This window comes from Myotis lucifugus, unplaced genomic scaffold (assembly GCF_000147115.1).
Source record: "Myotis lucifugus unplaced genomic scaffold, Myoluc2.0 scaffold_108, whole genome shotgun sequence".
Classification (NCBI taxonomy): domain Eukaryota; kingdom Metazoa; phylum Chordata; class Mammalia; order Chiroptera; family Vespertilionidae; genus Myotis; species Myotis lucifugus.
Window position 1 is genome coordinate 2,079,375 of NW_005871156.1, and position 26,704 is coordinate 2,106,078.

The 26,704-nt window shown below is 38.7% G+C and overlaps 4 protein-coding genes and 1 pseudogene across 8 annotated transcripts; 4 read left to right on the forward strand and 1 right to left on the reverse strand.

Annotated features, from left to right (window-relative positions):
* Positions 1 to 2,149: 2,149 nt before the first annotated feature.
* LOC102421386 lies at positions 2,150 to 2,651 on the reverse strand (annotated as a pseudogene). Its single transcript, XR_001349101.2, has one exon. The product of XR_001349101.2 is annotated as a protein UXT pseudogene (transcript).
* A 1,033-nt stretch (positions 2,652 to 3,684) lies between these two features.
* LOC102421678 (splicing factor 3B subunit 5-like) lies at positions 3,685 to 4,032 on the forward strand. Its single transcript, XM_006092991.3, has one exon. The coding sequence runs from the start codon at positions 3,720 to 3,722 to the stop codon at positions 3,978 to 3,980; it is 261 nt and encodes an 86-aa protein (XP_006093053.1). The 5' UTR covers positions 3,685 to 3,719; the 3' UTR covers positions 3,981 to 4,032.
* Positions 4,033 to 4,502: 470 nt separating this feature from the next.
* On the forward strand, positions 4,503 to 4,971 carry LOC102421998 (transcription elongation factor SPT4-A-like). Its single transcript, XM_006092992.3, has one exon. It carries the CDS (start codon positions 4,539 to 4,541, stop codon positions 4,890 to 4,892), a length of 354 nt encoding a protein of 117 aa, XP_006093054.1. The 5' UTR covers positions 4,503 to 4,538; the 3' UTR covers positions 4,893 to 4,971.
* LOC111826884 (ATP-dependent RNA helicase DDX39A-like) lies at positions 4,962 to 6,202 on the forward strand. Its single transcript, XM_023757455.1, has 3 exons — positions 4,962 to 5,075; positions 5,364 to 5,469; positions 5,701 to 6,202. The coding sequence occupies exons 1-3, from the start codon at positions 4,962 to 4,964 to the stop codon at positions 6,123 to 6,125; spliced, it is 645 nt and encodes a 214-aa protein (XP_023613223.1). The 3' UTR covers positions 6,126 to 6,202.
* A 792-nt stretch (positions 6,203 to 6,994) lies between these two features.
* C1D (C1D nuclear receptor corepressor) lies at positions 6,995 to 23,744 on the forward strand. 4 transcript variants are annotated; one of them, XM_014459398.2, is made up of 5 exons: positions 6,995 to 7,079; positions 18,681 to 18,827; positions 19,540 to 19,606; positions 19,910 to 19,965; positions 22,456 to 23,744. In XM_014459398.2, the coding sequence occupies exons 2-5, from the start codon at positions 18,690 to 18,692 to the stop codon at positions 22,618 to 22,620; spliced, it is 426 nt and encodes a 141-aa protein (XP_014314884.1). In that variant the 5' UTR covers positions 6,995 to 7,079; positions 18,681 to 18,689; the 3' UTR covers positions 22,621 to 23,744. The 4 variants fall into 4 exon arrangements, with proteins under 4 accessions (XP_014314884.1, XP_006093055.1, XP_023613221.1 ...); XM_006092993.3 differs by having other exon boundaries at positions 7,051 to 7,079; positions 18,684 to 18,827; XM_023757453.1 differs by lacking the exon at positions 6,995 to 7,079 and adding an exon at positions 17,328 to 17,349.
* The last annotated feature ends 2,960 nt before the right edge of the window (positions 23,745 to 26,704 follow it).

Genomic DNA, 26,704 nt, shown 5'->3' on the forward strand with positions numbered 1-26,704 from the left:
TCATGCCCTAATTCTCCATGGACTGAAGACAATCTCTAAATCCAGCTTGTACCCCTTGTTTACCTCTCTCCTGGGCCTTTTGCCTTTTTTTCCATTGGCTGTCAATTCTCATCAGCTGTTTTATTTCCTCAGTTCTTTATGAATTTAAAGTGTAGGGAAAGTGGAGACACAGGGTTCCCTGCCTTCCAAACATTAATTAATTATCTGTGTTCCTACCGTTTTGAGGTTGTACAAGTCATTTTATAAAAAACTGACCACGTATAAAATCAGTCTCCTCTCAAATATCCCTCCCTTCTTAACTCTAGGTCCTATCACAGGGGTGGGCAAACTTTTTGACTCGAGGGCCACAATGGGTTCTTAAACTGGACTGGAGGGCCAGAACAAAAGCATGGATGGAGTGTTTGTGTGAACTAATATAAATTCAAAGTAAACATCATTACATAAAAGGGTACGGTCTTTTTTTTTTAGTTTTATTCATTTCAAACGGGCCGGATCCGGCCCGCGGGCTGTAGTTTGCCCATGGCTGTCCTATCACCTTCCTTCCCAATGCCCTGGAGGAAAACGCAGCATTACTGCAAAGTGCAATCACAAATGTTGCAAAAGATGCTGTATTTTACGTAGTTGAGCAAAGTGATGGGGGAAATGGCAAGTCATGGACAAATGGGGACAGGGCAGAGTTAAACCAGGTATTATTAAAGAGGAGGAAATCTGAGAGAATTAGGACAGATTGATGATTCAAAAGAGAAAGATTTATTTCAAAGGACTAAGAGAGACCCTTGGGAAAACTGCTACACCTTTCACATATATAAAATAAATCTCTTTGTGGTTGTGTGGTTAAAGTAAATGAAGAATGTTATGCCACCAAATAATTTTGAAATGAACTTTTAATTTTGGAATAATGCTATATTTATAGAAACATTCCAACTATAATACAGAGAATTCTTGTCTACCCCTCACCAGTTTTCCCTAATGTTCCATTAACATGGAACATTTGTTAAAACTAAGACATCTGCATATTATTATTAACTAAGCTGCAAATTTTATTCAGATTTCACCAATTTTTTGTTATAATGCACTTTGGTATTCCTGGATCCAATTTAGGATACCACACTGCATTTAATATCTAGTAATTTTGTCAGAAAATATAGTTAACAAAAATCCAAACCAAAACTGGATTCTGTTCAGCTTCTTTCTAAGAATTAGTGTAGTGCAGTTATACTCAGAATTATGTTAATAGATGATAAAGTAATTACAATCCTATTACTTTCTTTCAAGTTTCAAACTGGAGGACCAATCAGACCATTTCTTACACAATTTACTACCAAATGTACTTCCCATTTGTAGAAATTTAACTTTAACCAGTTTTTTTTATGCCTCTAACTATGCTTAGATAACGACAATAGATGGTTAGCGAGGCTTCCTTAAAATACGAAAAGGAATATGTGATCAGGATCTGTGGATTAAAAAAATAAGTAAGTTTGATGTCTGTATAATCACTGGAACTGTGTGTAATATGCCTATTGTTCCTTTGAGCTACAACTTAAATAAACGAATAAAGCAAGACACGTTTTTTTTTTCCAAATGTATTTTATTGTTTTTTGTTGTTGTTGTTGTTGTTTTTTTACAGAGCGGAAGGGAGAGGATAGAGAGGTAGAAACATCGATGAGAGAGAAACATCGATCAGCTGCCTCCTGCACATCTCCTACTGGGGATGTGCCCGCAACCCAGGTACGTGCCCTTGACTGGAATCGAACCCGGGACCCCCCAGTCCGCAAGCCGATGCTCCATCCACTGAGCCAAACCGGGTTTCGGCTTAAATGTTTTATCTTTTTTTTTAAAAATATATTTTATTGATTTTTTACAGAGAGGAAGGGAGAGAGATAGAGAGCCAGAAACATCGATGAGAGAGAAACATCGATCAGCTGCCTCCTGCACATCTCCTACTGGGGATGTGCCCGCAACCCAGGTACATGCCCTCGACCGGAATCGAACCTGGGACCCCTCAGTCCGCAGGCGGACGCTCCATCCACTGAGCCAAACCGGTTCCGGCTTAAATGTTTTATCTTAGTCCAATCCACATGATCTCACTTCTCCAGAGGAGGAGAGTGTGACACAGAGTGATAACCACCTTGCCCCCAGTCACCAACTTGGATCCTTAATGTCTGGAGAGGGGGGAAGAAGTCAATGATGAGTCTTCTCCGGGATATCCTGCAGGCCTTGCAGTTCTCTAAGCCCCTCTAGCATCATGTGGATATGGGCTTTGATATTCATCGAGTCCTTGGTGAGGCTGTCGCTGAGCTCTGTGAGGAGATTGCTCTTATGGTCAATAAACTTGAGAGCTTCTGCCAGTGTCAACTCCAGGAAAAAACCACATCCAATGGCCACATAGATCCGTGAGGTGTCTGAGACAACTGTGTCAACGAAGAAATTACATCCCAAATCCACCTGCATATGTAACTCTGAGCGGTTAGCTTCCTGGAGATGCTCAATGACATTTCTCAGTTGAAGGTATTTGGACAGCTCCTCATATACCTTGTCACGATGATCCAGTACCTTTTGCAGGTCCCGATGCAGCACATCAGAGATGAAAGCTTCATAGCGCAGCACTTTCTCCCCCATGGCCTGCCGCTTAGGGGGCGTCTCCATGATGCGCTCCTTAGAGCCCTGGGCAATAAGAAAGCCCCAGCAGGTCCAGGGGTCCCCAAAGGTGTGGACGGAGTCGGCGAAGCAGGAATGACACGGAGACAGGGTTCAGTTGATCAGCAGCCTCGCCAGGATCTCTAGCCAAGCTCTGTGTTGGATTGCCTTATTACATGTGTATTTATGCCGGTTGACTTTAATCCTGTCAATCTCTATTCCAAAGGTTAGGGCGTTTCTTACCTCCATTCCAGGGAGTAAAGATTATGTAGCTTAAGTGTGATTGTTCATAGTTAAAGTGATTAACTACCCGCGCCTGGCACTTAGTTAAGGGGTTTTATTCCCTCCCCAACTTCAGGGAAAAATCCCTACCTGGGGAAACAACCTTTCTTGGAGAGGTGACCTTGGTTAAAATACATAGTGCCAAGAAGGCGAGCAAACATATTAAGAACAGTATGCCGTATACGCCAGGTCCCTTGAAACATATGCTGTGCAGATGTTTCTTCCCTGCAGCGACTGTGTCAAGCAGCAAGGATGGACTGGCTTCCGGTACACAGTGAAATGAAGATGAGTGCTATGGTCTGAATGGTTGTGACTCCCACCATGCCCCAAATTCATAAATTGAAATCCTATTGGGCCAGCTAATGGGATTAGGAGCTGGAGCTTTGGGATGGGATTAGGTCCTGGGGGTGGAGCCCTCACGATGGGATTTGTGCCCTTATAAAGGAGGCCTGAGAGAGCTGCCTGCCACATTCCCCAAGTGAGAATACAAGAAGTCAGAAGTCTGCAATTGGAAGAGGGCCTGCACCGACCGACCGACCATATAGGTACCATTTTAAGATACGATTTTTGCCTTCATAGTTCATAGTGAGTCCCATGTGGTGTGAACTGTTCTAATCATGTGCAGGAGGACCACCTTGCACCTGGTAATATTTTAAAATTAGTTTGATTGGGAGACGTCATTCTCCCGCGCCAGTGCCGGCCCGGAGGTTCGGCAGAGCGGTCCCTCTCTGGCTTGGCTTTCTAGGACAGTTCCCAGTTGCCAAGGCCTCTGACCTGAGAGCGAGGAGGAAAGCGGCGAGATGACGGACCGCTACACCATCCACAGCCAGCTGGAGCACCTGCAGTCCAAGTACATCGGCACGGGCCACGCCGACACCACCAAGTGGGAATGGCTGGTGAACCAGCACCGCCACTCCTACTGCTCCTACATGGGCCACTTCGACCTCTTCAACTACTTCGCGGTTGCGGAGAACGAGAGCAAAGCTCGAGTCCGCTTCAACGTGATGGAGAAGATGCTGCAGCCCTGCGGACCGCCGGCCGACAAGCCCGAGGAGAACTGAGGTCCCGCCGGTCCGCGCTGTGCGGGAGAGCACCCCTGTTCCTCCGGTGTGCCGACCTCCGCGTGCCCTGACCCGGGGACCCGTTCTGTGTGCTCCGGCATCTCCCCGAACAGACGTGCTTCCTCCCGGGGCCTCTCCTGACCTGCCTTCCTGTGGACCCTCGGAACACAGCGTTGGGGCCCCTGAGAACTGTGACCTTGGCGACCCTAAAGCCAGCGAGCGTCAGGGGAGATGGCACTGGAGTGAGACGGAATAGGGAGGCTCGCTTTTAGCCAGTTGATCGTCGCTGTTGGTTTTCCCATAAAGTTCAGAAAATGTTCCAAAAAAAAATCAATGAAATTAGTTTGATTGTGACACTAGCACTGTATAGAATCTTGACTTCATTGCTTTCATCAAAAGATGATTTAGTTTTAAGGGTAACTTGAAAGGATAATTGTTGGAATTTGCAACTGATGAAAGATTGAAAATGAATAGTGATAATATATTATTTGTTTCATTTTAGATAAAAGTTAAAAACGAACATTCGGAGAATTTCGCTCTTCTGCTCCTGTGGAGAGGATGGCTCTGAAGACGGTGCCCAAGGACACGCGGCATCTGCGGGCTTGTTTGTTGTGTTCGCTGGTCAAGACTATAGACCAGTTTGAATATGATGGTTGTGATAATTGTGATGCATACCTTCAGATGAAGGGTAACCGGGAGGTGGTGTACGACTGCACCAGCTCTTCCTTTGATGGAGTCATTGCAATGATGAGTCCAGAGGACAGCTGGGTCTCCAAGTGGCAGCGAGTCAGTACCTTTAAGCCTGGAGTGTATGCAGTGTCAGTCACTGGTCGCCTGCCCCAAGGAATCGTGAGGGAGCTGAGAAGTCGAGGAGTGGCCTACAAATCCAGAGACACAGCTATAAAGACCTAGCAAGATGTACGGCTGCCAGTGTCTTTGCCACCGCCTCCTGCCTCTGCTTATTTATTGCTGTGAAACTAAATGGACAGAGCTTCAAATACTCCTCACCCTCCAATTCTGAGGCTCAACAGACTGATAAGAGAGCAGTACAGCCTGTTCCTGGGCTATTTTATCTTATTTGGACTACTAGTTGGGGTAGGAGTGGTGTGGGTTGATGGATTAACAGAGTGAATTGTATGTGGAGTACGATGTTTTTTTCCTACCCACACCTCTGGCTGCCTCCTTGCCCATGGTCAGGACTCTATCAAATGCCAATAAATGTGAACCCATAGTTCATGAAAAAAACAAAAGAAAAACAACAATGAATATTCGTAGCTTGCTGAAATTACTTTAGATATTCTTCTTCCAAATATTGTATTTCAACTGTAATTGAAAAAAAATCCCAAAACTCTTCCTTCATTCGCATCAATTTATCTTTGTGAGACCAAGCTCATGCTGCATGGGCTGCAGCAGAACTATGTCAAGCTCAACGAGAGAGAAAAGAACCGTAAACTCCTCGACCTCCTGGACGTGCTAGAGTTTAATTGGAGTGCGGGTGAATTTCCCGCCAAAATATAAGATGGCTCTGTCTTTTGGTTTTGTTCCATCCACCAAAAGGGTGGATTACAAACAAATATTTGGTAATACGCAGTTACAATCGGCCCGAGTTTACACGTTTCCCGCACTCCACCGCAAATCTATATGAACCGAGTTTTAAGACGGCTCCCGCGGAGTACGCGCAATTCAGCGAGCCGACTTAACTCGTTTCCCGCACTCCAAGTGTTGGTGGTGATCTTCGTGAGGTCGGTGCAGCGCTGCATGGCCCTGGCCCAGCTACTCGTGCAACAGAACGTCCCAGCCATGGCCATCCACAGGGCCATGGCCCAGGAGGAGCGCCTAGCACGCTATCAGCAGTTCAAGGACTTTCAGCGGCGGATCCTGGTGGCCACCGATCTGTTTGGCCGAGGGATAGACATTGAGCGAGTCAACATCGTCTTCAATTATGACATGCCTGGGGACTCGGACACCTACCTCCACCGGGTGGCCCGTGCCGGTCGCTTTGGCACCAAAGGCCTGGCTATCACTTTTGTGTCTCATGACAATGATGCCAAAATCCTCAATGAGGTTCAGGGTCGGTTTGAAGTCAATGCGGCGGAGCTTCCTGAAGAAACGGACATCTCCACATACATGGAGCCGAGCCGCTAACCACACACCTGACATCCCGGAGCCACCCTGCTTCCCACGTGCTGCTTCAACTTCTCTTTCTAGGCGACAGCGGGGCTTTCTTTTTCTGTTCAAACACCGTACATTTGTGTAACAATAAATTTGTATTATGCAAAAATAAATAAAAATATGGGCTTGTATTTTGCTTCTTCACCCCATTTTTCAAGTCAGTCATATATATATTAAAGTACATTTTTATTGATTTCAGAGAAGGGGGAGAGGGAGAGAGAGAGAGAGAGAGATCAATGATGAGAGATTCTCATTGATCAGCTGCCTCCTGCATGCCCCCTATGAGGATTGAGTCTGCTACCCAGCATGTGCCCTTGTCCGGAATCGAACCTGGGACCCTTCAGTCCACAGGCTGATGCTCTGTCCACTGAGCCGAAGCAGTTCGTCCCATATATACATTTTTAATGACCACCCAGACAGGTGTTCAGATCCGATGGGAAAGAAAACCGGCTCATTTTTTCCTGTATTTTACAAAAGTACCTCCTAGCGATGTATTGGAAAAATAAAGACTTGTCCTTCACCATGGATAATTTGGCAAGCTGCTTTTTCGAGACTCATTTTGCGGGATCAATGGGAGAGTAGTAGGAATCCGGGCCCTGGAATGAGGTCCAGTGAAAAGCAAAAAAAAATGAACAAAGCTTTGGGAAGTAACATTTTTTCTAGCTCAATACGCTCAACTTCTATTAGAGCTCTTGGCCGAAGACAAATCTAGAAAAAGGTGCCCAGCACCTCACCCCAAATTCCTTCCACAATGTTGGCCAGCAGCACTGCGGCACCCCGCCTTCGGGAGCAGGAAAGGAGCCGGGGGGCGGGGCAAGCAGCGTGAGGTCATCGCAGAGCGACGCTGGCGCCGCAGGCAGCGCCGGCGCCGCGTGACGTCATCGCCGCCCCACTGCTTTCCGGAAGACGGCGTGGCCGGCCAGTGAGGTACTCTTGAAAGCTGGGGTTCGCGTTTTTCTGTTACTGACTGCAGCCCTGCTCTCTTGTCCTGGGTTTCCCCCGCCGCTGGCTGCGAGGAGCGAGGCCGGGACTCGCAGCCCCCCGCGAGGGCGAGCTCGCCCCCCTGCGCGTGGGGCACAGCGTGGTTGCGGGACGCCCGCGTCGCCAGTCCTGGGGCTGTTGGCAGGTCCGGGCCTACCTGGCTCCCTCTCGCCTCTTTAGGTCCAGCCTTTCGCCTTTTATACGCTCCTTAGCTCCGCCTCCCGCAGATTGGAAGGCGGAGAATGTAAGGACAGAGGACTTCACAGTTGATTTTCGGCCGCCTTCAGCCCTCGTTGCAGGAAGGAAGGCCGAAGGGAGAGCTGGAGGGGAGGGAGTAGCTTTCCCCAGAGGATGGGCTCCTTCCACCTTCAGCTGAAATCGGTCCCAGGAGTGGATGCTCTCAAGGAAATAGTTGTGCTTCGTGGCCCAGGAACGTTCAGTGTGATTCAGACTTCTGTTCGCAGGGACCCTCAGCGTCGCCCTGTTTGTTGGCGGATGGGCAGCTGGGTTTGACGAAGATGCAGCTCCCAGTGAGGTGTTTGCTGCCCGCGGTGGAGCCTGTCGGGACCGTCTGATGGTAGATGGAACCGAGGCTTCACCGTCATGTGGAGGCTGGTCCTGAAAAATCATTAGATAGCCCCTGTGATCGTTTGAAACGATAGATCTCATTGTTTTGTTGAGAGATAAAATAATGGCAGTGCGGAAAATGATTTTTCAAAATAAAAGAATTCTCAGTCAAGCCCTAACCGGTTTGGCTCAGTGGATAGAGCGTCGGCCTGGGACTCAAGGGTCCCAGGTTCAATTCCGGGCAAGGGCATGTACCTGGGTTGCGGGCACATCCACAGTGGGGGGTGTGCAGGAGGCAGCTGATCGATGTTTCTCTCTCATCGATGTTTCTAGCTCTCTATCCCTCTCCCTTCCTCTCTGTAAAAAAACCAAACAAAAACAATTCTCAGTCAAAAGATGTTACGGCTGATTTTAAATAGCCGTGTTGTATTACAGTTGAGGAGTGATGGTTTCTCATGACCTTTTACATGGCTCTTTAAAAAATAAATATATATCTTTATCAATTTCAGAGAGGAAGGGAGAGGGAGAGAGAGAGAGAAGCATGAATGGGAGAGGGAAACATGGATGGGTTGCTTTGCGCTTGCAGCCGAACCAGGGATGGAGCCTGCACCGGGGCCTGCGCCCTGACCGGGAATCAGACAGGCCACCTGTCAGTGCACCGGAGGAGGCTCACCCAACTGAGCCACACGGCCAGGGCATGATGATGTCAGAGATGAGGAAAATGTCATAAGCAAACCTCATGGTTTTAGAAGGCAACTTTGCTGCTTTATAATTTTGGAAACACTTCACATTCAACATTAGAATTAAACACTATAAGTAACTTCTTTGTAATCTGACGTGATTATTCATCTCTATCTCCAGCAACCTCTTTATAATGTACTTCTTACTCTGTTATCAGGCTTTGTGATAAATTTTTTAGAGGTTAACATTTTTAAAAAAGACGAAGCCTTATTTTTTTCGCAGTAAAATCTTGTCAGGAGAATTACAGGTAACACTAACATGGACTGACTGCCAAAGATAGCAATGTTTATTGAGAGATTGTATATACATTGCACTATTATTTTCTAAGATAATGCAGTGCAACAAAATCATTACGGTAATAGAATTTTGGTGCAACATCTGCAGAAGTCTCTCTAGTTCCAAAAAAATTTAGATATTGGCTTTGGTCTCTCACTTAGTTCATAATTATGTGTACCTCTGCTTGGCATAGGGATGGAAGCAGATCCAGAATGTACGTTATATTTTTTTCCTTTTGATCCATGTGGTGACTTGCTAATATTTAGAAGTCCAAATTCAAATATGATATTAAGATTCTCCAAAATTTGGTTCCAGTTTACTTACATTGGTTTTAGTCAATTAACAAAATGTTACTAAATACCTAAGGTGTGGCAAGACATGTTAGTCCTGAGGGAGTGGCCAACACTTTGCATTAAAAGCCTCTCCTCAGCCCAGTCAGCATGGCTCAGTTAGGTGAGACTACTTTGGGAGATATGGAAACCTTTATAGAGGAGCATGCATTTGATTGGGTTTCAAAGGATTAATAGGTTTTATTAAGCCCAGAAGATCGGGGAGGGGTTATTCCAAACAGAGGAAAAACCCTCACTTCTCTCCCTTCAAGACCATTACCTCCCAGTCAGCTGTTTTAAAGGTTCTTTTGCACTTCCTTAGCTTTCTTCTGTGCCTACTATCCAATTCCTCATTCTGGGCAACCATTCTTCTTGTAGGCCTATTGAATATTGCTAAAGAAATTCACAGAAGACAGAAGTTAATACTATTTAACCTTAACTGAGTCATCTCAGTTGCCTGAAATACCTGGATCCTCTCAGCTTCCTGACAATTCCTTTATTTACCCCTGTTCTTTTCTATCTGTGAAGAAGACTGATAGCAAAAAATTGATTCATTTGAAATATGGTATTGGAAGAGAGGTCTACAAATACCGTGGATCATTAGACAAGCTGGTCCTAGAGCAAATTAAGCCTGAAACATTGCTGGAGCCAAAAATGACAAAATTGAAACTGTCCTACTTTGGACACATCTTGAGAAGGCAAGATTCTTTGGAAAAGACAGTCATGTTGGAAAAATAGGAGGTAGCAGGAAAAGAGGAAGATCAAACATGAGATGGATTGGCTCCATAAAAGAAGCCATAGGCAGGAGTCTGTAGGAGCTGAGAAGGGCAGTTGAGGACAGGACATTGTGGACATCACCCATTCATAGGGTCCCCAGGAGTTGAGCATTGAGAAAACTTACATGCATATTCAAGTATCTCAAAGATAAATATATATCTTATTCTTCAATTTTTGTTCACTTTAACATATCTCAGGACTCTGAGCTCTACTTCATACTTCTTCAATGCTGCAGAGTTTCTTATTGAATGAATAGATCATAATTTATTCAACTAGTTCTTGTTAATGGGTGCATAGGTTGTTCCCTGCTTTAAAGTATTTTAAAAAGTGTTGCAGTGGATGTCCTTGTGTGAAAATACATATTTTGAGAAGTAAAATTGTGGGGGTCAAAGAATTTGTACATACATAATTTTGAAGCATAGTGCCAAATTGCCTCCAAAAAACGCTCAGTTTACGCTCCAATTAATAGTGAACGAGTGGCTGTTTCTCCTCACCTTTGCCCATACTAGGTATTATCAATCTTTTAAATTTTTGCTTGTTTGACATGAAAAATAGCATCTTGTTTTGTTGATTTATGCTTCTTTAATTAGGAGTGAGATTGAATAACTTCATGCTTATTAGTCATCTGGATTCCTTTACTTGTGAACTGCAGGTTTTCTTTGTTCATTTTTCTTTTGGGTTGTAGGTGTGTGTGTGTTGTAGGTGTGTGTGTGTGTGTGTGTTTGTTAAATTGATTTGTAGAGGCTCCTTTTATCTCTATGCTGCAAATATTTTTCCCTCGTTTTTCATTTGACTAAACTTTTTTGGTCTGTTTATTTTCTAATGCATATATTTCTTATAAGATGTAAGATACTAGGATTTCTTTTAAGAGGAAATTTGTGACATTCATAAAATAATTAGAGACACCCTGAAATGTCAGCTTTTGTTGGGAATGTTGGCAACACTAACCTCATTTGAAGCCACAGGCTCTGTCTTGTTTTAATGAGTTTTATTTAGCAACTGTCACAGATCTGGTAGCACTCAGTAACCCACCTTCCCCTCACCTTCAATTATATTTGGAATTGAGATGAGATGTAATAGAGCTGCTTAGTATTCTAGAGCAGCGGTTGCCAATTTTCCGGACCTCACGGATCACAGGTGGTCCGCGGACCACTGGTTGGCGACCTCTGTTCTAGAGTATACTTCATTTTAGGTTTCCCCCAATTTCTGAACTGAATTGTATTCTAAAAGTTAATTTATGAGTTAGCTATCTAATTTCACTATCGATATAATGTACATAGGTTTGTTATTCTTGCTCTCAAAGTGTAATTACTCCATGAAGACTAGCTTTTTTTTTATAAAGCAAATTTAAGATGTTATGCTATTTTACCCAGGGAGATTATATATATATATGGAGAGGGAGAGAGAGAAACATCAATGATGAGACGGAATCATTGATTGGCTGCTTCCTGCATGCCCCACACTGGGGATGGAGCCCACAACCTGGGCATGACCTCCTGGTTAATAGGTCGACGCTCAACCACTGAGCACCACCGGCTGGGCAACTGAGGGACATTTTTCTGACATAACTATAATGCTATGTTCATAGATGACAAAATTATCAGTAATTTCTTGGTGTCATCTAATGCCCAATCTATGTTCATATTTCTTTCTCTCAAAAATATCTTTTTACACTTGGTTTATTTGAATCAAGATCCATACAAGATCTATACATTCCATTTGGTTGTTACAGCTCCTAAGTTTCTTTTATCTCTTCTTTATCTACCACTGTTCCCTTTTCTTTCTTTATTTTTTTTCTTCATGCCATTTACTTGTTGCAGAAACCAGGTCAGTTATTCTACAGTGCATTTCTCATTTCAGATTTGTCTTTTTGCTTTCTGGTGGTAACTTATTTTTCTGTCCTCCATATTTCCTGTAAATGGAAGTTAGCTCTAAAGGGTCAATTAAATTCAGATTCAACTCTTTTGGGGAGTTGGAAATGAAACATAGATGATGCTGTGTACATCATATTCACATCAGGAGGTTCATAATATGTTTGTCCAACTTTTAGTAAAGTGAGGACAGATCTGTGTTCAGGGAGTGTTAGTCTCACCCCTCCGTTGTAAATTTCCTCATTATCCTTTTATTTGTTGTTGATCATTGCCTGAATCTATCATTTCATTAGGGGTTGCAAAATGGTATTTTGAGGGGAAAAAAAGTTGTCATTTCTTTCACATTTGTTAGCTGGAATTTGAAATCTAGTTTTATTACCCGGGAGCCTGACAGTCAAGAATAACAAAGGTGCTGTGGGAAAATGCTGTCAGAATAGCACCTTGAGATGCCAGGAGTATACCTTTCTTTGCTGTAGTTCTGGTGGTTTAAAGGAGTGTGGTGGTCTTCTTGCTGTGTTAGCGTGGCTGGGCTGCTGTCCCCAGAATTTCAATAAAACACCAATCTAGGTATTTGTAGATGTGATTAAAATCCATAGTCAGTTGACTTTTACATTAGGGAAGATTGTTCTAGATCAGCGGTTCTCAACCTGTGGTCGCGACCCTTTGGGGGTCGAATGACCCTTTCACAGGGGTCGCCTAAAACCATCGGAAAACACATATATAATTACATATTGTTTTTGTGATTAATCACTATGCTTTAATTATGTTCAATTTGTAACAATGAAAATACATCCTGCATATCAGATATTTACATTACAATTCATAATAGTAGCAAAATTATAGTTATGAAGTAGCAACGAAAATAATTTTATGGTTGGGGGTCACCAAAACATGAGGAACTGTATTAAAGGGTTGCAGCATTAGGAAGGTTGAGAACCACTGTTCTAGATCATTAAACTGAATTGTTGAAAGGCTTTCACAGCAGAGCTGAGACTTCCCTGACAGAAGAGAAATTTCCACCTGTGGACAGCAGCTCCAGCTTGTGGCTGAGAGTTCCAGCATGCTCTTCCTGCAGATTTTGACTTTCTTAGCCAGCCCCCACAGTTACACAAAACCGTTTCTTGTAATAGATCTCTTCATATACTCATATCAGCTACTCTCCTGACTCTTGTTCTCTGATAAAATGGGGTGGTAAGAGTCAGAGGATCTGCTTAGGGTTACCATATAATGAATTGCCCTGACTGGGACCTTTGAGAGAGAGATGAGCATGTGGCAGGCTGGACAGACCTCCCTGAAGTAGAGAGTCAGGCGAAAGGGAGGTGGATGACTTCAGTTCTGTGTGTGATGCTGTGCGCCCCTCCTTTTCTCCTGTGGGTGCTATGGCTTCCATAACCAGTGACAGGAGGGAAGGAGCAGCAGCATTCCAGTACTCAGGAACTATCTATATAAGATGTTAGAAGAAATCATTTGAATTTTGGGGAAAATTCTAATAGTAAAAGAACCTTTTTTTTTTTTTCAGACTGTCATGCCCCCCTTTTTTCTAATTTTTTTGGTTAAGTAAAAGGTAAGTGGTTCCGTTCAGATTTAATGAGGGTAATTATTCTTACTTACTGCCTTGCTTTCAGTGTTCACCTTAACCCATTTTAACAATAAATAACTACTTGTTTATTGGGGCTTAGGGACAGGGAATAATTGCAGGAAAAAATCTCCATTATGATTCTAAAGAGGGAAAATATTTTCTAATAGAAAAATTGGATGAAAAATGTACATTTAAATAAAGGCTTTTAAAAATATACTTGCAGTATTTGTTAAAAGCCAAAATACTTTATTAGAATATGCCTTTATTTAAATGTAATGATTATTTTTATTACAAATTTAACATGCTTTTTGAAGTAACAAGACAAACAATGAAGAATGAGCTTGCCTTGATCCTACTCCCTAATCCCTGCCCCTTCTCTGAGAGAATTGTCTTTTTTTTTTTTATGTCTCCTTCAAATCTTTTCCTACATACTAGTAACTACAGATACAGGTTTAAAAAAACAAATGGCACATACATTATGTGTTATATACTATAGAGTGTTCTATGACATTTTTTTCACCATTTCTCATTATGTGTTACTACATAGAGATTTACTTCTTTCTTTTTTTTTTACTTGAACAATAATTTTTTTAGTCATTTTTGTTTACAACTGAAGCAATGGGAATTCAAAATTAACATCCTTGCCTGTGATATTCTTATAGATATCAGAACAAGTTTCAACCTTGTGCTCCACGTTGTTCTGCTGGGCTTTATCCAAATGAACTTGCTTAATTATAATATTCTCTTGGATGGATGTGCTACAATTTAGTTAGCTGTTTCTGTATTGGTGAATAGATTATTTCCAGGATTTTGTTATAGGTTATTTATTGAACACATGTTTATTGACTGTCAGGCTGTGCTAGTGAACAAAACCCCCAAAATTCTGTTCTCATGTAATTACCATTCTTTAAGATGGACAGACAATAAATGAATTAAATATGTCAGATGTTAATTGAGGACTGTAAGGTAATTGAGGAGATAGGAAGTGTAGGGCCCAAGGGGTGGGGTGTAGTGGGCGGGGCATGCATTTTAAAGAGGGTGTTCAAGAAAGGCCTACCAGTAGGTGACATTTGAGTAAAGATCTGACAGGTAAAGTAATAAGCTCTGAAGCTGTTGGTAGGGGAGGAAAGGAGAAACCGGACATTCTAGGAAGGGAGAAGTACAAAGGCCCTGAGGTAGGGCCAGGCCTGCTGTGATGTGGAAGAGCAGTGATGCTGTCCTGGCTGGAGTGGAATGAGCAAGGGCTAGAGTGGGAGAAGCTGAGGTCACAGAAGGCTGCAGAGAGGGCAGATTGTGTTGGGCTTTTTAGGGCCTTGTAAGGACTTTGTCTTTTACTCTGAGTGAGGTGGTAAGCCTTTGGAAGTTTCCAAGCAGAGGTATGACATAGATTTGGAATGACCACTCTGCTTTTTCTTGATGATAAACTACCGTGTTGTAAATAAGGAAGCCATTTAAGAGGTTATTGCAGCAATCTAGACAAGGCATAACGATGGCTTAGACTGGCTTGGACCAGGTTGGTAGCAGTAGAGGTGGATTCTGAATATGCCTTAAAGGTAGGGTAAGAGAGGAAAGAGTCCAGGACTTCTCTAAAATTTAGGGCTGGACAGTTGAAAAGGTGGAGTTACCATGAAATGAGGCAAGGAAGACTATAGTAGGCAAGGTTAGGAATTAGGCTTTGGGTACATAATACTTAAGAATCTATTAAAATAACCAACAGAGATATTGAGTAAGCAGTTGGAAATGTAGATTTAGAATTCAATAGGGAGGTCAGGGCTGGAGATACAAACCTGGGAGTCATCAGTTTATTAATGCAATTTAATTAAGGACAGTCCTTGGGACACTGCAAGGTTAAGAGGCTGAGGATACGAGAAGGATACTGCAAAGGACACCAAAAAAGCAGCCAGTGAGGTAGGAGGGAAACCAAGAAAATGTGATGCCCTTGGAAACCAAATGAAGGGAGTCAATGAAGTCAAATGACTGAGACTTGACCATCGAACTTAACAGTGTGGCTGTGTGGGTGATGTTGATGAGCAATTTTGAGTGAGAAGTAGAGGGCCTGTTTGTAGTAGATTCAAGAAAGAATGGAAGGAGAGGAATTAGACTGTTAATATAAGCAGCTCTTTTGAGAAGCCCTGAAAGGGAGATAGAAAATGGAGCCTTAGCTGGAGTAGGATATGAAGTCAAGATGTTTTGTTCCTTGTATGAGATGGAGAAATAAAATGTTTTAAGATTTATGGTTAATTGATCCAGCAGAGGGAAAAACTGATGCAAGAGAAAGTGCGGAAATTGGGAGAAGAGTTTGAAGAGTCTCTTTTGCTAAATTTGTATGCATGTATATCAGGATTTCTGTAGATTCTTAAGAGGATTTCCTGAATCAGAATTCAGTGTGCCAAAGTTGTGGGTTGGATCCCAGTCAGGGCACCCACAGGAGTCAACTAATGAATGCATCGATAGGTGCAGCAACATATTTCTTTCTCTTTTCCTTTCTCTGAAATCAATAAAAAAAGTGTTTTTAAAAAAGAGTATGTGCATTTAAAAAATCTGTGCCAATTTATATTTTACTTTCAGTATATACCCTTGTTAACATTGACCTTCGATAATCTTTAAAATTATTACCAATCTGATAGGTGATAAGATATCTTCATTATTTTAATTTGTTTTAATGCTTTGTAGGAACTCAGTGTAATCTAATTAATTCTTTGTTATATTTTGACAGATATTTTCTCCCAGGTTGTTTCTTTTATATTGCTTATGTTGTACTTTTACCATAAAGATTTTGTTTTCTTTTTAGTGTTTATGTAGTTAAACCCATCATCCTTTTCCTTTTTTAAAAATATATTTTTATTGATTTGAGAGAGAAAGGGAGAGGGAGAGAGAGAGAAACATCAATGAGAGAGAATCATTGATTGGCTGCCTCCTGCACACCCCACACTGGGGATCAAACCCACAACCCAGGCATGTGCCCTTGACTGGAATTGAACCCGGGACCCTTCAGTCCATAGGCTGATGCTCTATCCATTGAGCCAAACCAGCCAGGGCACCCTTTTCCTTTTATAGCACTTGCGTTTCATTTGGATTACATATATATTTTATATAATCTTGTAATATGTTTATTCACTTACCTTTTAGATTCATGTGGAATTTATTTTTGTGTATGTTATGAAAAAGGTGTGTAAGTTTTCCATCTTTTTCTACATTCTAACCAGTTAAATACTAGAAGAATTAACTATTTCTTGAAGGTTTGGTAGAACTTACCTGTAATATCTTGTAGGCTTGTATCCCTTTTGGAGGGCAGATCTTTGACTTTCTATAAATTTTTCCTTTAAGGCTCATGATCTGTTTGTTTATATACTTCTTTTAGGTTAGTTTTGGTAATTGATTTTTTCCCCTATTATCTCATTTTTATTCACATTTTCAAATTTATTGGTTTAAGATTTTACATGAAGAGAAGAAACACTGAGTCTTCTCTCTATTTGCAGTGTATCCCTTGTACTTATATCTTTATTTGGACAGTAGGTGCTGGAGCCTTACTTTGACAGTGCTAGAGACTGGGGTAGCTGTTTCCAGCCCTTGTGGCCCAGCTCTTACTGCCCTTTGTCTTGGGGTTATTCCTAGATTCTCCCATTTGGTTTCTAAGGGATTGTAGGCTTTTTTCTGTTTCCTATCAGTCTGATCCCATTTGCTCTTTAACTTCAGGAATTTATACTGTTGGATTTGCCGATGGGCATGTGCCTCTTGGTTTCCAGCATTACTGTGGACTTATTTTTATGTTTCTTCTATCATTTTAGAGGGATTTTTTGGAGGGATGAGAGGCAAGTATCTGTTTTCAGTTAGTCTTTTGAAATAGGAAGTCACAAGTTTTTCCCCAGTGTTTTTCTTTTACCATAGTTCTTTGTTTATTTTTATTTTATATATTTTATTTTGTTAATCCTCACCCGAGGATATTTTTCCATTGATTTTTAGGGAGAGTGGAAGAGACAGGGAAAGACAGAGCAACAGCAGTGTGAGAGAAACACACCGATTGGTTGCCTCCTGCACAAACCAGGACCTAGGCTGGGGAGGAGCCTGCAACCAAGGTACTTGCCCTTACCTGGGACATTTTGGTCTGTAGGCCAATGCTCTACCCACTGAGCCAAACCGGCTAGGGCAGTTCTTTGTTGAATTGCTGGTTGCACAGTAGTTAGTAACTTTACAGCATAAGAAGTGATAGTCAGTTGGACTCCACTTTTTTTTTAATGAATGCAGATATCTCAGTAGAATATATACTTGTTGAATAGAAATGTTGATATATTATGACTAAATATTCAAAAAGCACTTTTTAAAGTTAAATGACATAGTCATAACATTTAGAACTGTAAGGGTCTTTTACAGATCATTAGGCCATTTTATGGATGAGGTATTTGAGGCCTAGAGAGATTCAGTAATTTATCTAAGGTGACAAAGTTAGTGATCAAGCAAGATGGAAAGCCCAGTCTTTTTACTTCAATTCTGCTCTGCTATGTGCTATTTTACCACATTCTTGCTGTTCTCTTTAGCTATGTAATGAATGAGGTATTTTCAGCTAATAAAAAATTGTTTTAAGACATAAGAGGTATGTATGGCTTAGAACTGCTTCTGAAATTTGGTCTTAGATACCATGTGAAATACATTGATGTGTATTTTTCATTTTCTCACATAGATATTAAATATTATGATATAAATGTGAATTTTAAAAGAATGGGCTGTCAGGGTATGCTCTAGCCTAAATGAAAACCATACAGTTTATTTCTCCCAAGTTTCCTCTTTTCTGCTTTATGTGATTTATGGGCCTTTTGTCTTTCTTCTTAATATTTTAAAGAAGCTTAAGGAATATATACATATATATAGGCTTGAAAATGGTTTTAGTGATAAATAATCTTAAGATATTTCAGATTTAGCATTTCTCATTTTGTAGTTTAATATAGCATGCTGCTAGATCAACTCCTAGGTTTGGAAGGACTAAAATATACATTTTTTGGGGAAAAAAAGATTATTTTTTTTCAGCAAGCATTAGGGGATATACTTATCACACTTTCATTGCTTTGCTTGGTCTTTAACTCCAACAGAAAATTTTTTAAATGTAGGATTTTGATTATTGATATTCTATGTTTGGTAGTCATTACTTTAGTTCTTGAAAAGCACTCAGAGTTTGATGGACTTGGGTGGGTCTGTCCCCTGCTCTCCACTCCATCCCCCTTCCCGAGCAACTTAAGAAGAGGGGAAGTTCGTAGTTGCTCTATAATTATTTTCTAAGATTTGTTTAATTATCTTCAGGTTTTAACTCCTAGCACTTTTGAAGTACATGGTATGACCTATTGATTTTTTTTTAACCTAAAGAACAATCTCTGTCTCTATTTTGAATTCTAAGAATTTACTTTTTTTTTTTCAGTAGGTCATAATGGCAGAAGAAGAAATTAATGAAGACTATCCAGCAGAAATCCATGAGTATTTATCAGCATTTGAGAATTCCATTGGTGCTGTAGATGACATGCTGAAGACCATGATGTCTGTTTCTAGAAATGAGTTGTTGCAGAAGGTACTTTAAAAATGTAATTCAGAAAATAGTGTTGTGCTAAGAAATAGATTAATGATATATGCATGCTCCTTTCCCCCTTTATTTCAACTTCATAAGTGTTTGGATGTTTTTAGGAGATAAAAACAAAACTCCAACCTTAGGAAATACCTCTTAACTATATTTTTATTTTGACTTGGTTTTGGAAACAAAAAGGAACACTCACAGCATTCTTTTCTATAGACTCTATCTTTGACCTTTTAAGTATTACAATGATGTTATCAGGGTTTCTGGAAACCCTATAGGACAAAAAGAGTAAATTGACTTTGACAGTCTAAAACAAATCTCATTATGTTTCTTCTGTCTTTGGTATTGCCTAAGCATTTTAGCCTGCTTCTTATACATAAATGCATCATGTACTATGTTTATATTGATAAATTACTTTTGACATACAAAGCCCAGATCGTAACTCCTGAAATTAAAATAATTCAAAAGAATTTTTCTTGGATTATACACATTCCTTGTCTAACTAAAGATGATATTCTGAATTGAAAATTTTGGGGCAAAAATCACTGGTTAACAAACCTTTTTCTTTTTGCAAATTATTTCCAGATCATTTGGTTATTGGATTATAAAACGTGAAAAAAACATTTCTTTGAAACATTGTGCTCGGTGAAAATTTAAAATATATGATGGTCCTCAAAGTTTGAATTTATTTTCTCTCTCTTTCTAATAGTTGGACCCACTTGAACAAGCAAAAGTGGATTTAGTTTCTGCTTACACATTAAATTCAATGTTTTGGGGTATGTATATTTGGAGTTAATTACAAAACAAATTATTTATTGATTCAAGGGTGATTTATTTTTTAAATGCTAGCACTTTATATGTAGTTATACTTTATGACAATTTTAATAGTCAGATACAGTATTTATTTCTTTTAAATAAAAATGCCATATGCTTGTGAGCCACACACATATTTATTATTATATAGAGGTTGAATAATTTAAGATTTAGTCAGTCATTTGTGTGACATTTCTTTGTTTCTTTAATTAATGCTCTTCATTAATATATACACCATTTTATTTCATGAAATCTTTCTCTTGTAGTTTACTTGGCAACTCAGGGAGTTAATCCTAAGGAACACCCAGTAAAGCAGGAACTGGTAAGATTGCAGTGGATTTCTTTTTACTTTACATGGCTGTTTGTTGTAGTATTCCTGAAGTTAAACTCACAGTACCTTTATCCACTAATTGCAGAGAATAAAATTATTCAGAGTTGAAATTATGAAAGTTAGTCCAGATTTCAGCATGTCTTTAGTTTTTCCTTTTCTTACCTTTGTCAGAGAATTGATGCTTCATATATATTATATAAATCTCTGGATGAGAAAAATATGTTATGATTCTAGTAATTATTTATAACTTCATATTATTTTTCCTATAAATTCTTGAAATCTTGTTCATCTCTACAACTGCCTTTTATTTTTTTAAACTCTTACACAATTCTTAAAAGTATATTCTAGTTGATTTACTAGCAAAGACGGGAAAGTTTCTCCCCCACCTTTTCAATTCTTCCATTAATTCATTTTCTCAGCAGTAAAGAATCCAGTTCAGCAACAAAGCTAAAAGCTTTTTTGGCACCAGTTGTATGTGTACTGTCCAGTAATTCTGCATTAGTGACATATTTACAACCTGTAATAAATCTTCTAGGTTTGTCTTTGTATTCCATTTAGATGTATAAGTACTGTATATAAGGTCTGGTATCTTAGAGGTTTTGCTGACTTCAAAAATTAAATCATTCAATTTAAAAGAGAAAAATCAGAAATCAAACTTATGGTTACCTTCTTAACTTCGTTTTATGAATAAGAATATTAATTTAATCTTTGTTTATAAAATATAAGGTAAATATAAATGTGAATACACTTGACACTATATGATTGTCCTAAAGTCTTATGGTAGTTGATATATATGTTACATACCACTTAATAAAGCATAGACAGCAGTAAAGTACATGGTCATTTACTTTTAAAAAATGAATAAACCAGATCTGTTGTCTTCATTTTGTTAATGTGTGGACTAAGATATTTTCTTTTAAAGTTCTTGAGGGAAAATAAATATATTTTTAAATACAGAAATTGTGAAAAAAATACTTAAAGCAAAATATAAAGCAATATGATACACAGATCTTGATCTGAGCAGTGATATTGACTTTAAATCCTAAGAAGTATGCATTTTACCATCTGTTTTCAACCCTCTAATATGGACTGCACCTTTATAAAATTTCTCTTTTTCTTTTAACACAAAGTTATTTGGAGTATTTTAATACTTGGTTCTGTCATTGGAAAAAGATAAAATCATCTGTCTTCTTTCACTCTCAGAACCCACTTTTTGGAGGAGTACATTCATATTCTGGACAAGGGCTGACAAATAAAAAATATATAAACCTTTTTTCCTTCCGTGGCCTTGTGACAGACATCACTAATTAATCATAGAGTTAGTATATGAGAGTTATATCATGAATGGGAAAGGCATTAAAACTGGTGAATTTATTCATTCAACAAATATTTGAGTGCCTGGGAGGAGCCAGGTATTATTTTCGAGTGAGGTGATTCCTCAGTGAATAAAGCTCATGAATATCCTTACCCTGTGGCAGATGTCAGCCTATGGAGTGGAAAGAGACAAACAATTAACATAATAAATTAACAAACAAATATTAAATATATATTAATACATGGTATGTTAGGGGATATATAATATATATTATGGGAAGAAATCAAAAATAGCACCAGGCTGGACTTTTGCTTTTATTCTGAGAGAAATAGGGGCCATGAGAGGGTTTTGAGCAGAGCTGTCAGTCTTTTTTAATAAAAAAATTTTATGGTTCTACATTTTTCTGTGTCAGAAAAACAAAACTCCAACCTTTATTTCACTGTTTTGATTATTTTCATGAAACTTGCTTTTAAGCAGTGATTAATCATTACCTCTATTTTATGACTCTCGTACCTTCATTTCTCCATTTGAACTCTACAATAGTCCTTCATTCTGATTAATGATCTCAGAACATTTTCATGCTATGACAACGTATTGTGTTTCTCACCTTGTTAAGTCTGATTAGAACTATACTAGTATATGTCGTTAGAAAATATGTGCTTATCAATCAAAACTATGAAATTGAATAAAAGATTGTATATTTTCATTCTTCTTATTTTAATTGTGACACTCCAAGGTAACATTAAAAAAAGAAATCAATCCTGCCTTACCCATTTTCTGCTTGGAAAATTTTTAGGAGAGTTTAGTTTGTATGTTAGAAGTATATGAGGTTTCTATTTTAGATTATACACTTCAGGTAAATAAGAGCTAATATGTGGATTTAGGTTAATGCTATCTAAGAATGTATAACTACATATAAACACTTCAGTGTTTACCTCTGGAGTGACGTCAGTATAGTTTCTCCTCTTTTGAAATGACTTTGTGATGCCTATATTCCCCTAGACTATGAACTGCAGGAGAGCACGGGTATGTTTATCCTGCTCACGCGCACTTGCTAGCTCCACCTCATAGGCAACAAATACACGTCTATTGAATTTAACTGAGGTATAGCATAAAAACTTACTGATGGTAAATCTTTTGCCTTTCTCTCTCTTTTTATCTTTAAGGAAAGAATCAGAGTGTACATGAACAGAGTCAAGGAAATAACTGACAAGAAGAAGGCTGCCAAGCTGGACAAAGGTGCAGCTTCAAGATTCGTGAAAAATGCCCTCTGGGAACCAAAACCTAAAAATGCATCCAAAGTTGCCAGTAAAGGAAAAAGTAAAAAATAACCTTTTGGTTTTGATGTACACATGTTCAAAAAGTACATCATTTTTATTGTTTAACAGGTGGTTATGTGGCAATGCACGGTTTAAATGTATTCCTTATTGAATTCATATATAAAATTTACATTTGAATTTGTAATGCTAAATACATTTCCCCCCAGAAAGATGAAGTTATCTTTATTGATTTTCCTATAGTGTACTGTGAGGTTTTTAACGTTGTGGTGTATTTTATATTTATAGTTTACCATCTCTCTTGACAGGACTCTTGTTTCCTTATATAGGTCAACCTTTCAAGTACTATTTTATAAGCAACTATGAAATTTAAGTTAAATGTTCTCTGTAAACATTTGTCTATTTTAAATGAATAATGACTTTATGAAGTATGCTTTCTGAAGTCTAAAGTTATAAATACATCTGTTTTCACTATATACAAGAAAAAGTGAAATGACTTAAATGTGTTTTTTTTATGTGTAGTTACTTCATCATGTTTTCATGATTTTGGGAATTGCTTCTTTTGATATTTGAAGTGTGAATTTAAGACTTTAAGGTTATACTTTAACTTTTGGCACTCTGCCTATATGTCCCATTTGAAGTAAAATATATTCTCATTAATTGTGGATGGGAAATGAAGTTGTAATTGATGGCTGAATTTGGGCATAATGGCTACATCCTATCAATAAAGGCTGTAAGTGTTGTATAGCTGACCTATTTATTCTCTTTTGAGTAAACTTGCCCTTGAAAGTGGGAAGTTAGATTTTAGAAACCATTAGGAATAGAAAGATTCATGAGTTTTGTTCCTGATGTATAGTGCCCACAGTTCTATCAGTCTCACTTTTCATGTTTGATTACATGTTTTTGAGGTCATGTCAAATACATGCAAGCATTTTGGAACAACTTTCTATGTTAACTTCCACTTAAGCAGAGGAGAAAGCTAAAATGATATTTTATTGTGTTTATATTCTGATTTATTTTCTTGAAATATTTGTTACAGATAATTCTAATATTAAAATTATTTTTATGGCTAAGCCTTATGAATTTTAATTATATTCCCTTAATGTTTTCAGTCTTTGAATTCACATCATGTGTAGGAATGCCAAGTACAATAAAGTACTTTAATTTTTGAAAAAGAAGTTAAAATTTTCTGTGTGATTAATTTTCCATAACTAACCTTGAATAAATGGATTTCTTGATTTATGGTAGCAGATATTGGAAATGGTCTTAAAAACTAATGGATTTTGTAAAGCATGTTGAACTCTTTCTGTGACATGAAGAGAAAGTCTCTGATAGATACTGAGAGTCTTCTGGCTCAGATGTCAGACAATTTTTGAAGTGGAAGAACATTTATAGTTATTTCATTATTTTTTTCTCCTTCATTCAAATTTTAGTTGTTTATTTTTAAACAACTTCTTTATGAAAGCTATGTTATTAAAATTAAGTGCAGTGTACATGTGTGGCCTTATTTATTGCAAAGAAACTTATAACTTGCATTTCTGTATGTTTCTAATTTCATAAAGAAAAAAATACACAATTGTAGAAAATCAGTAGCCAAATTATAGGTTTGTAAATGTCCAACTTTATATTCTGTCAAATTGGAGATTCTTAGGTGAATAATTTTTTCAGTGTTTACTAGTAGAAATAAAAAATAGTTTGAGCTTTGCCCAGTGTGGCTCAGTTGGTTGGAGCATTGTTCCATACACAAAAGGTCATGGGTTTAATTTCAGGTCATGGCGCATACCTAGGTATCAGGTTTGATCCTTGGTCAGGGTGCTTACGAGAGTGTGTATGGGAGGTAACTGATCCATGGCTTTTTCTTTTACATCAGTGTTTCTCTCTATCTCCTTTCTTCTCTCTCTAAAATCAATAAAAACATCCTCAGGTGAAGATTAAAGAAACCAGTTTGAGTGTATCTCACTTTATTATATATAATTTTAAATACTTAGCACATAAAAAGGAGCTGAATGGTGGTAGTGCACTGGGTTGCTTATTTGTTTATTAATTTCTCATATACTTAATGATATTTCCATTGCCAAACACTGCTGGGTTCTAAATAAGGCGATTTCAGCCTTTATTCTATTTTTATAGAGTGTTTGAAAAAAGTAGTCTTTTTGTTCAATTCAGATTTTCAGTTACTGGAAAATAATGACAAATTGTGCTCATTAACCTTAGTCAGAACCATAAAGGGTGAGGGGTTGTTCTCTTTGACTCTGGTACCGTTATTGTTAACACAGTTTGTTCCAAATGGCAGTCTGCTCTAAGTTTAGATGTTAATTACACCTTTTATTAATCTCTGGGAATTAATAAGTTGGGGAGGTTATAGCTATAGATATTTTTAAGGCTAGAATTATAGACCATTAATTTAATACTAAATAATGAGATTTTGTCTTTTAATATTATTTTAAGTACAATTTTCTTGTTCATAGTTGCAGGATGAGAATTCATTTTAGTAAAGTAGAATATGTTAAGAGGAAAATCGAAGCTTGAATTATGGTTTACATTCCTGGAATTAGGAGGTTATGGCAAATTGATTGGTTTTTAAAATACCCTATAGATTAAAAAATTGTTCTTCTTAGCTGTTAGGAGGGGGTTGGCATTATTTCTAAATAAAGCTTTGAAAATTAGCTACAAATGTAGCCAGGAAATGCTTCAAAACTGAACCATGCATTGAATACAGATACTGTTTTCTTTTTAAAAAATATATTTTTTTATTGATTTCAGAGAGGAAGGGAGAGGGGGAGAGATATAGAAACATCAATGATGAGAGAGAATCATTGATTGGTTGCCTCCTGCACGCCCCCCACGGGACTGAGCCAACTCGGACATGTATCCTGACGGGGAATCGAACTGTGACCTAGTTCGTGGGTCGATGCTCAACCACTGAGCCTTGCTAGCCAGGCCAGATACTGTTTTCTTAAGTAGGTCATTGGAGTAAAAGATGTTTTAGGAATCACTCAGTTATGATACAGTTAAACTATAATTTTATGCAAAAAATGATCAAATTTTGACTTGACAAAGTGATATTAACTGAGAAAGATTTGAACAGTGATTCTGATCCTTATGTAATAGCTAAGTTTGATGTGTAAAGGGAAGAAAAAAAGCACCGTCATCTCATTTTCTCCCTCCTTAGCATACTTACTAAACTTGCTCAGATAAATTCAGTGGCTCTTGGGCCAAATGAGATTGGTAGCAACCTATTTTATATAAATGTGGTGTACTTTCCTAATAAAACATTTCCTTTCCCCTATATCCTCATCTGAAAGTCTTTTGTTTTAGAAGTACAAACCATATTTTGTTTATATATTAATATTCCATAGCTGTCCTTCACAATTATGGGGAAAGGTGTACAGGTTTTATTACAGAATTCTGTAGACTTGCTCTTCATTAATTTGCTATATATTGCTTGTGAGCAGTAGTTTAAGGAAACGCTTAGAATGTGTTCAGTTTGCAGATTTGTTCTCTTATCAGAGTGAGCTGTCATAGACCCGCCACTCCATGTGCCTTTTTAAAGTGTTTATTTTATTACATAATTTGTAATATAACCTGGAAGATAGTGCAGCTATCCAGAAAAGGAGACAGTTATAGTGATATCTGTTACCAATGGAGGCTTGCTTTTAATTCCTCCCCACAAAGGCCCAAACCCAGACTATCCTGACTGTGTCACTCCTCTGTTCACAAAGGGTTGAAAAAATGCTAGTTCCTGCCACCCACCTCCCCCATTTTTGAAGCTGAGCAAATGTACCAGGGCAGAATAACTGCATGTAAGTTGTCTATTTTGCAAAGTGATATATTTCAGACAGTATACAAAATTTGATGGTGGGAAAAATAAGCTTTTATAAATGAAACATTTAAGAGACTCTTTTTATTACTTGCTTTCAGTTTAGTGTTGCCTTTAAGGCATACCATTTCAGTTTGGCAGCTACAATAAATGACTGAGGGAAATTGAAGATGATAATTCAACATTTCAAGATGCTTCTGCTGAAATGAATGTAGACCTACCCAGGGCTTGAATTTAAAGTTGATAGTAATACAGTATTTTAAAGCCAAGCACCCAGGAAATTCATGGTGATAAGATCTGAATGAGATGATTAGGAGA

What these genes read in the sequence shown, in the direction of transcription:
- LOC102421998 (XM_006092992.3), top strand. Translation starts at nt 4,539, where the DNA reads ATGGCTCTGAAGACGGTGCCCAAGGACACGCGGCATCTGCGGGCTTGT.
- LOC102421678 (XM_006092991.3), top strand. Translation starts at nt 3,720, where the DNA reads ATGACGGACCGCTACACCATCCACAGCCAGCTGGAGCACCTGCAGTCC.
- LOC111826884 (XM_023757455.1), top strand. Translation starts at nt 4,962, where the DNA reads ATGGACAGAGCTTCAAATACTCCTCACCCTCCAATTCTGAGGCTCAAC. An exon ending in TATTTGGACTACTAGTTGGG is followed by an intron (nt 5,076 to 5,363) that starts GTAGGAGTGGTG and finishes TATCTTTGTGAG; the next exon opens with ACCAAGCTCATGCTGCATGG. An exon ending in CGTGCTAGAGTTTAATTGGA is followed by an intron (nt 5,470 to 5,700) that starts GTGCGGGTGAAT and finishes CCGCACTCCAAG; the next exon opens with TGTTGGTGGTGATCTTCGTG.
- C1D (XM_014459398.2), top strand. Translation starts at nt 18,690, where the DNA reads ATGGCAGAAGAAGAAATTAATGAAGACTATCCAGCAGAAATCCATGAG. An exon ending in GAAATGAGTTGTTGCAGAAG is followed by an intron (nt 18,828 to 19,539) that starts GTACTTTAAAAA and finishes TCTTTCTAATAG; the next exon opens with TTGGACCCACTTGAACAAGC. An exon ending in ATTAAATTCAATGTTTTGGG is followed by an intron (nt 19,607 to 19,909) that starts GTATGTATATTT and finishes TTTCTCTTGTAG; the next exon opens with TTTACTTGGCAACTCAGGGA.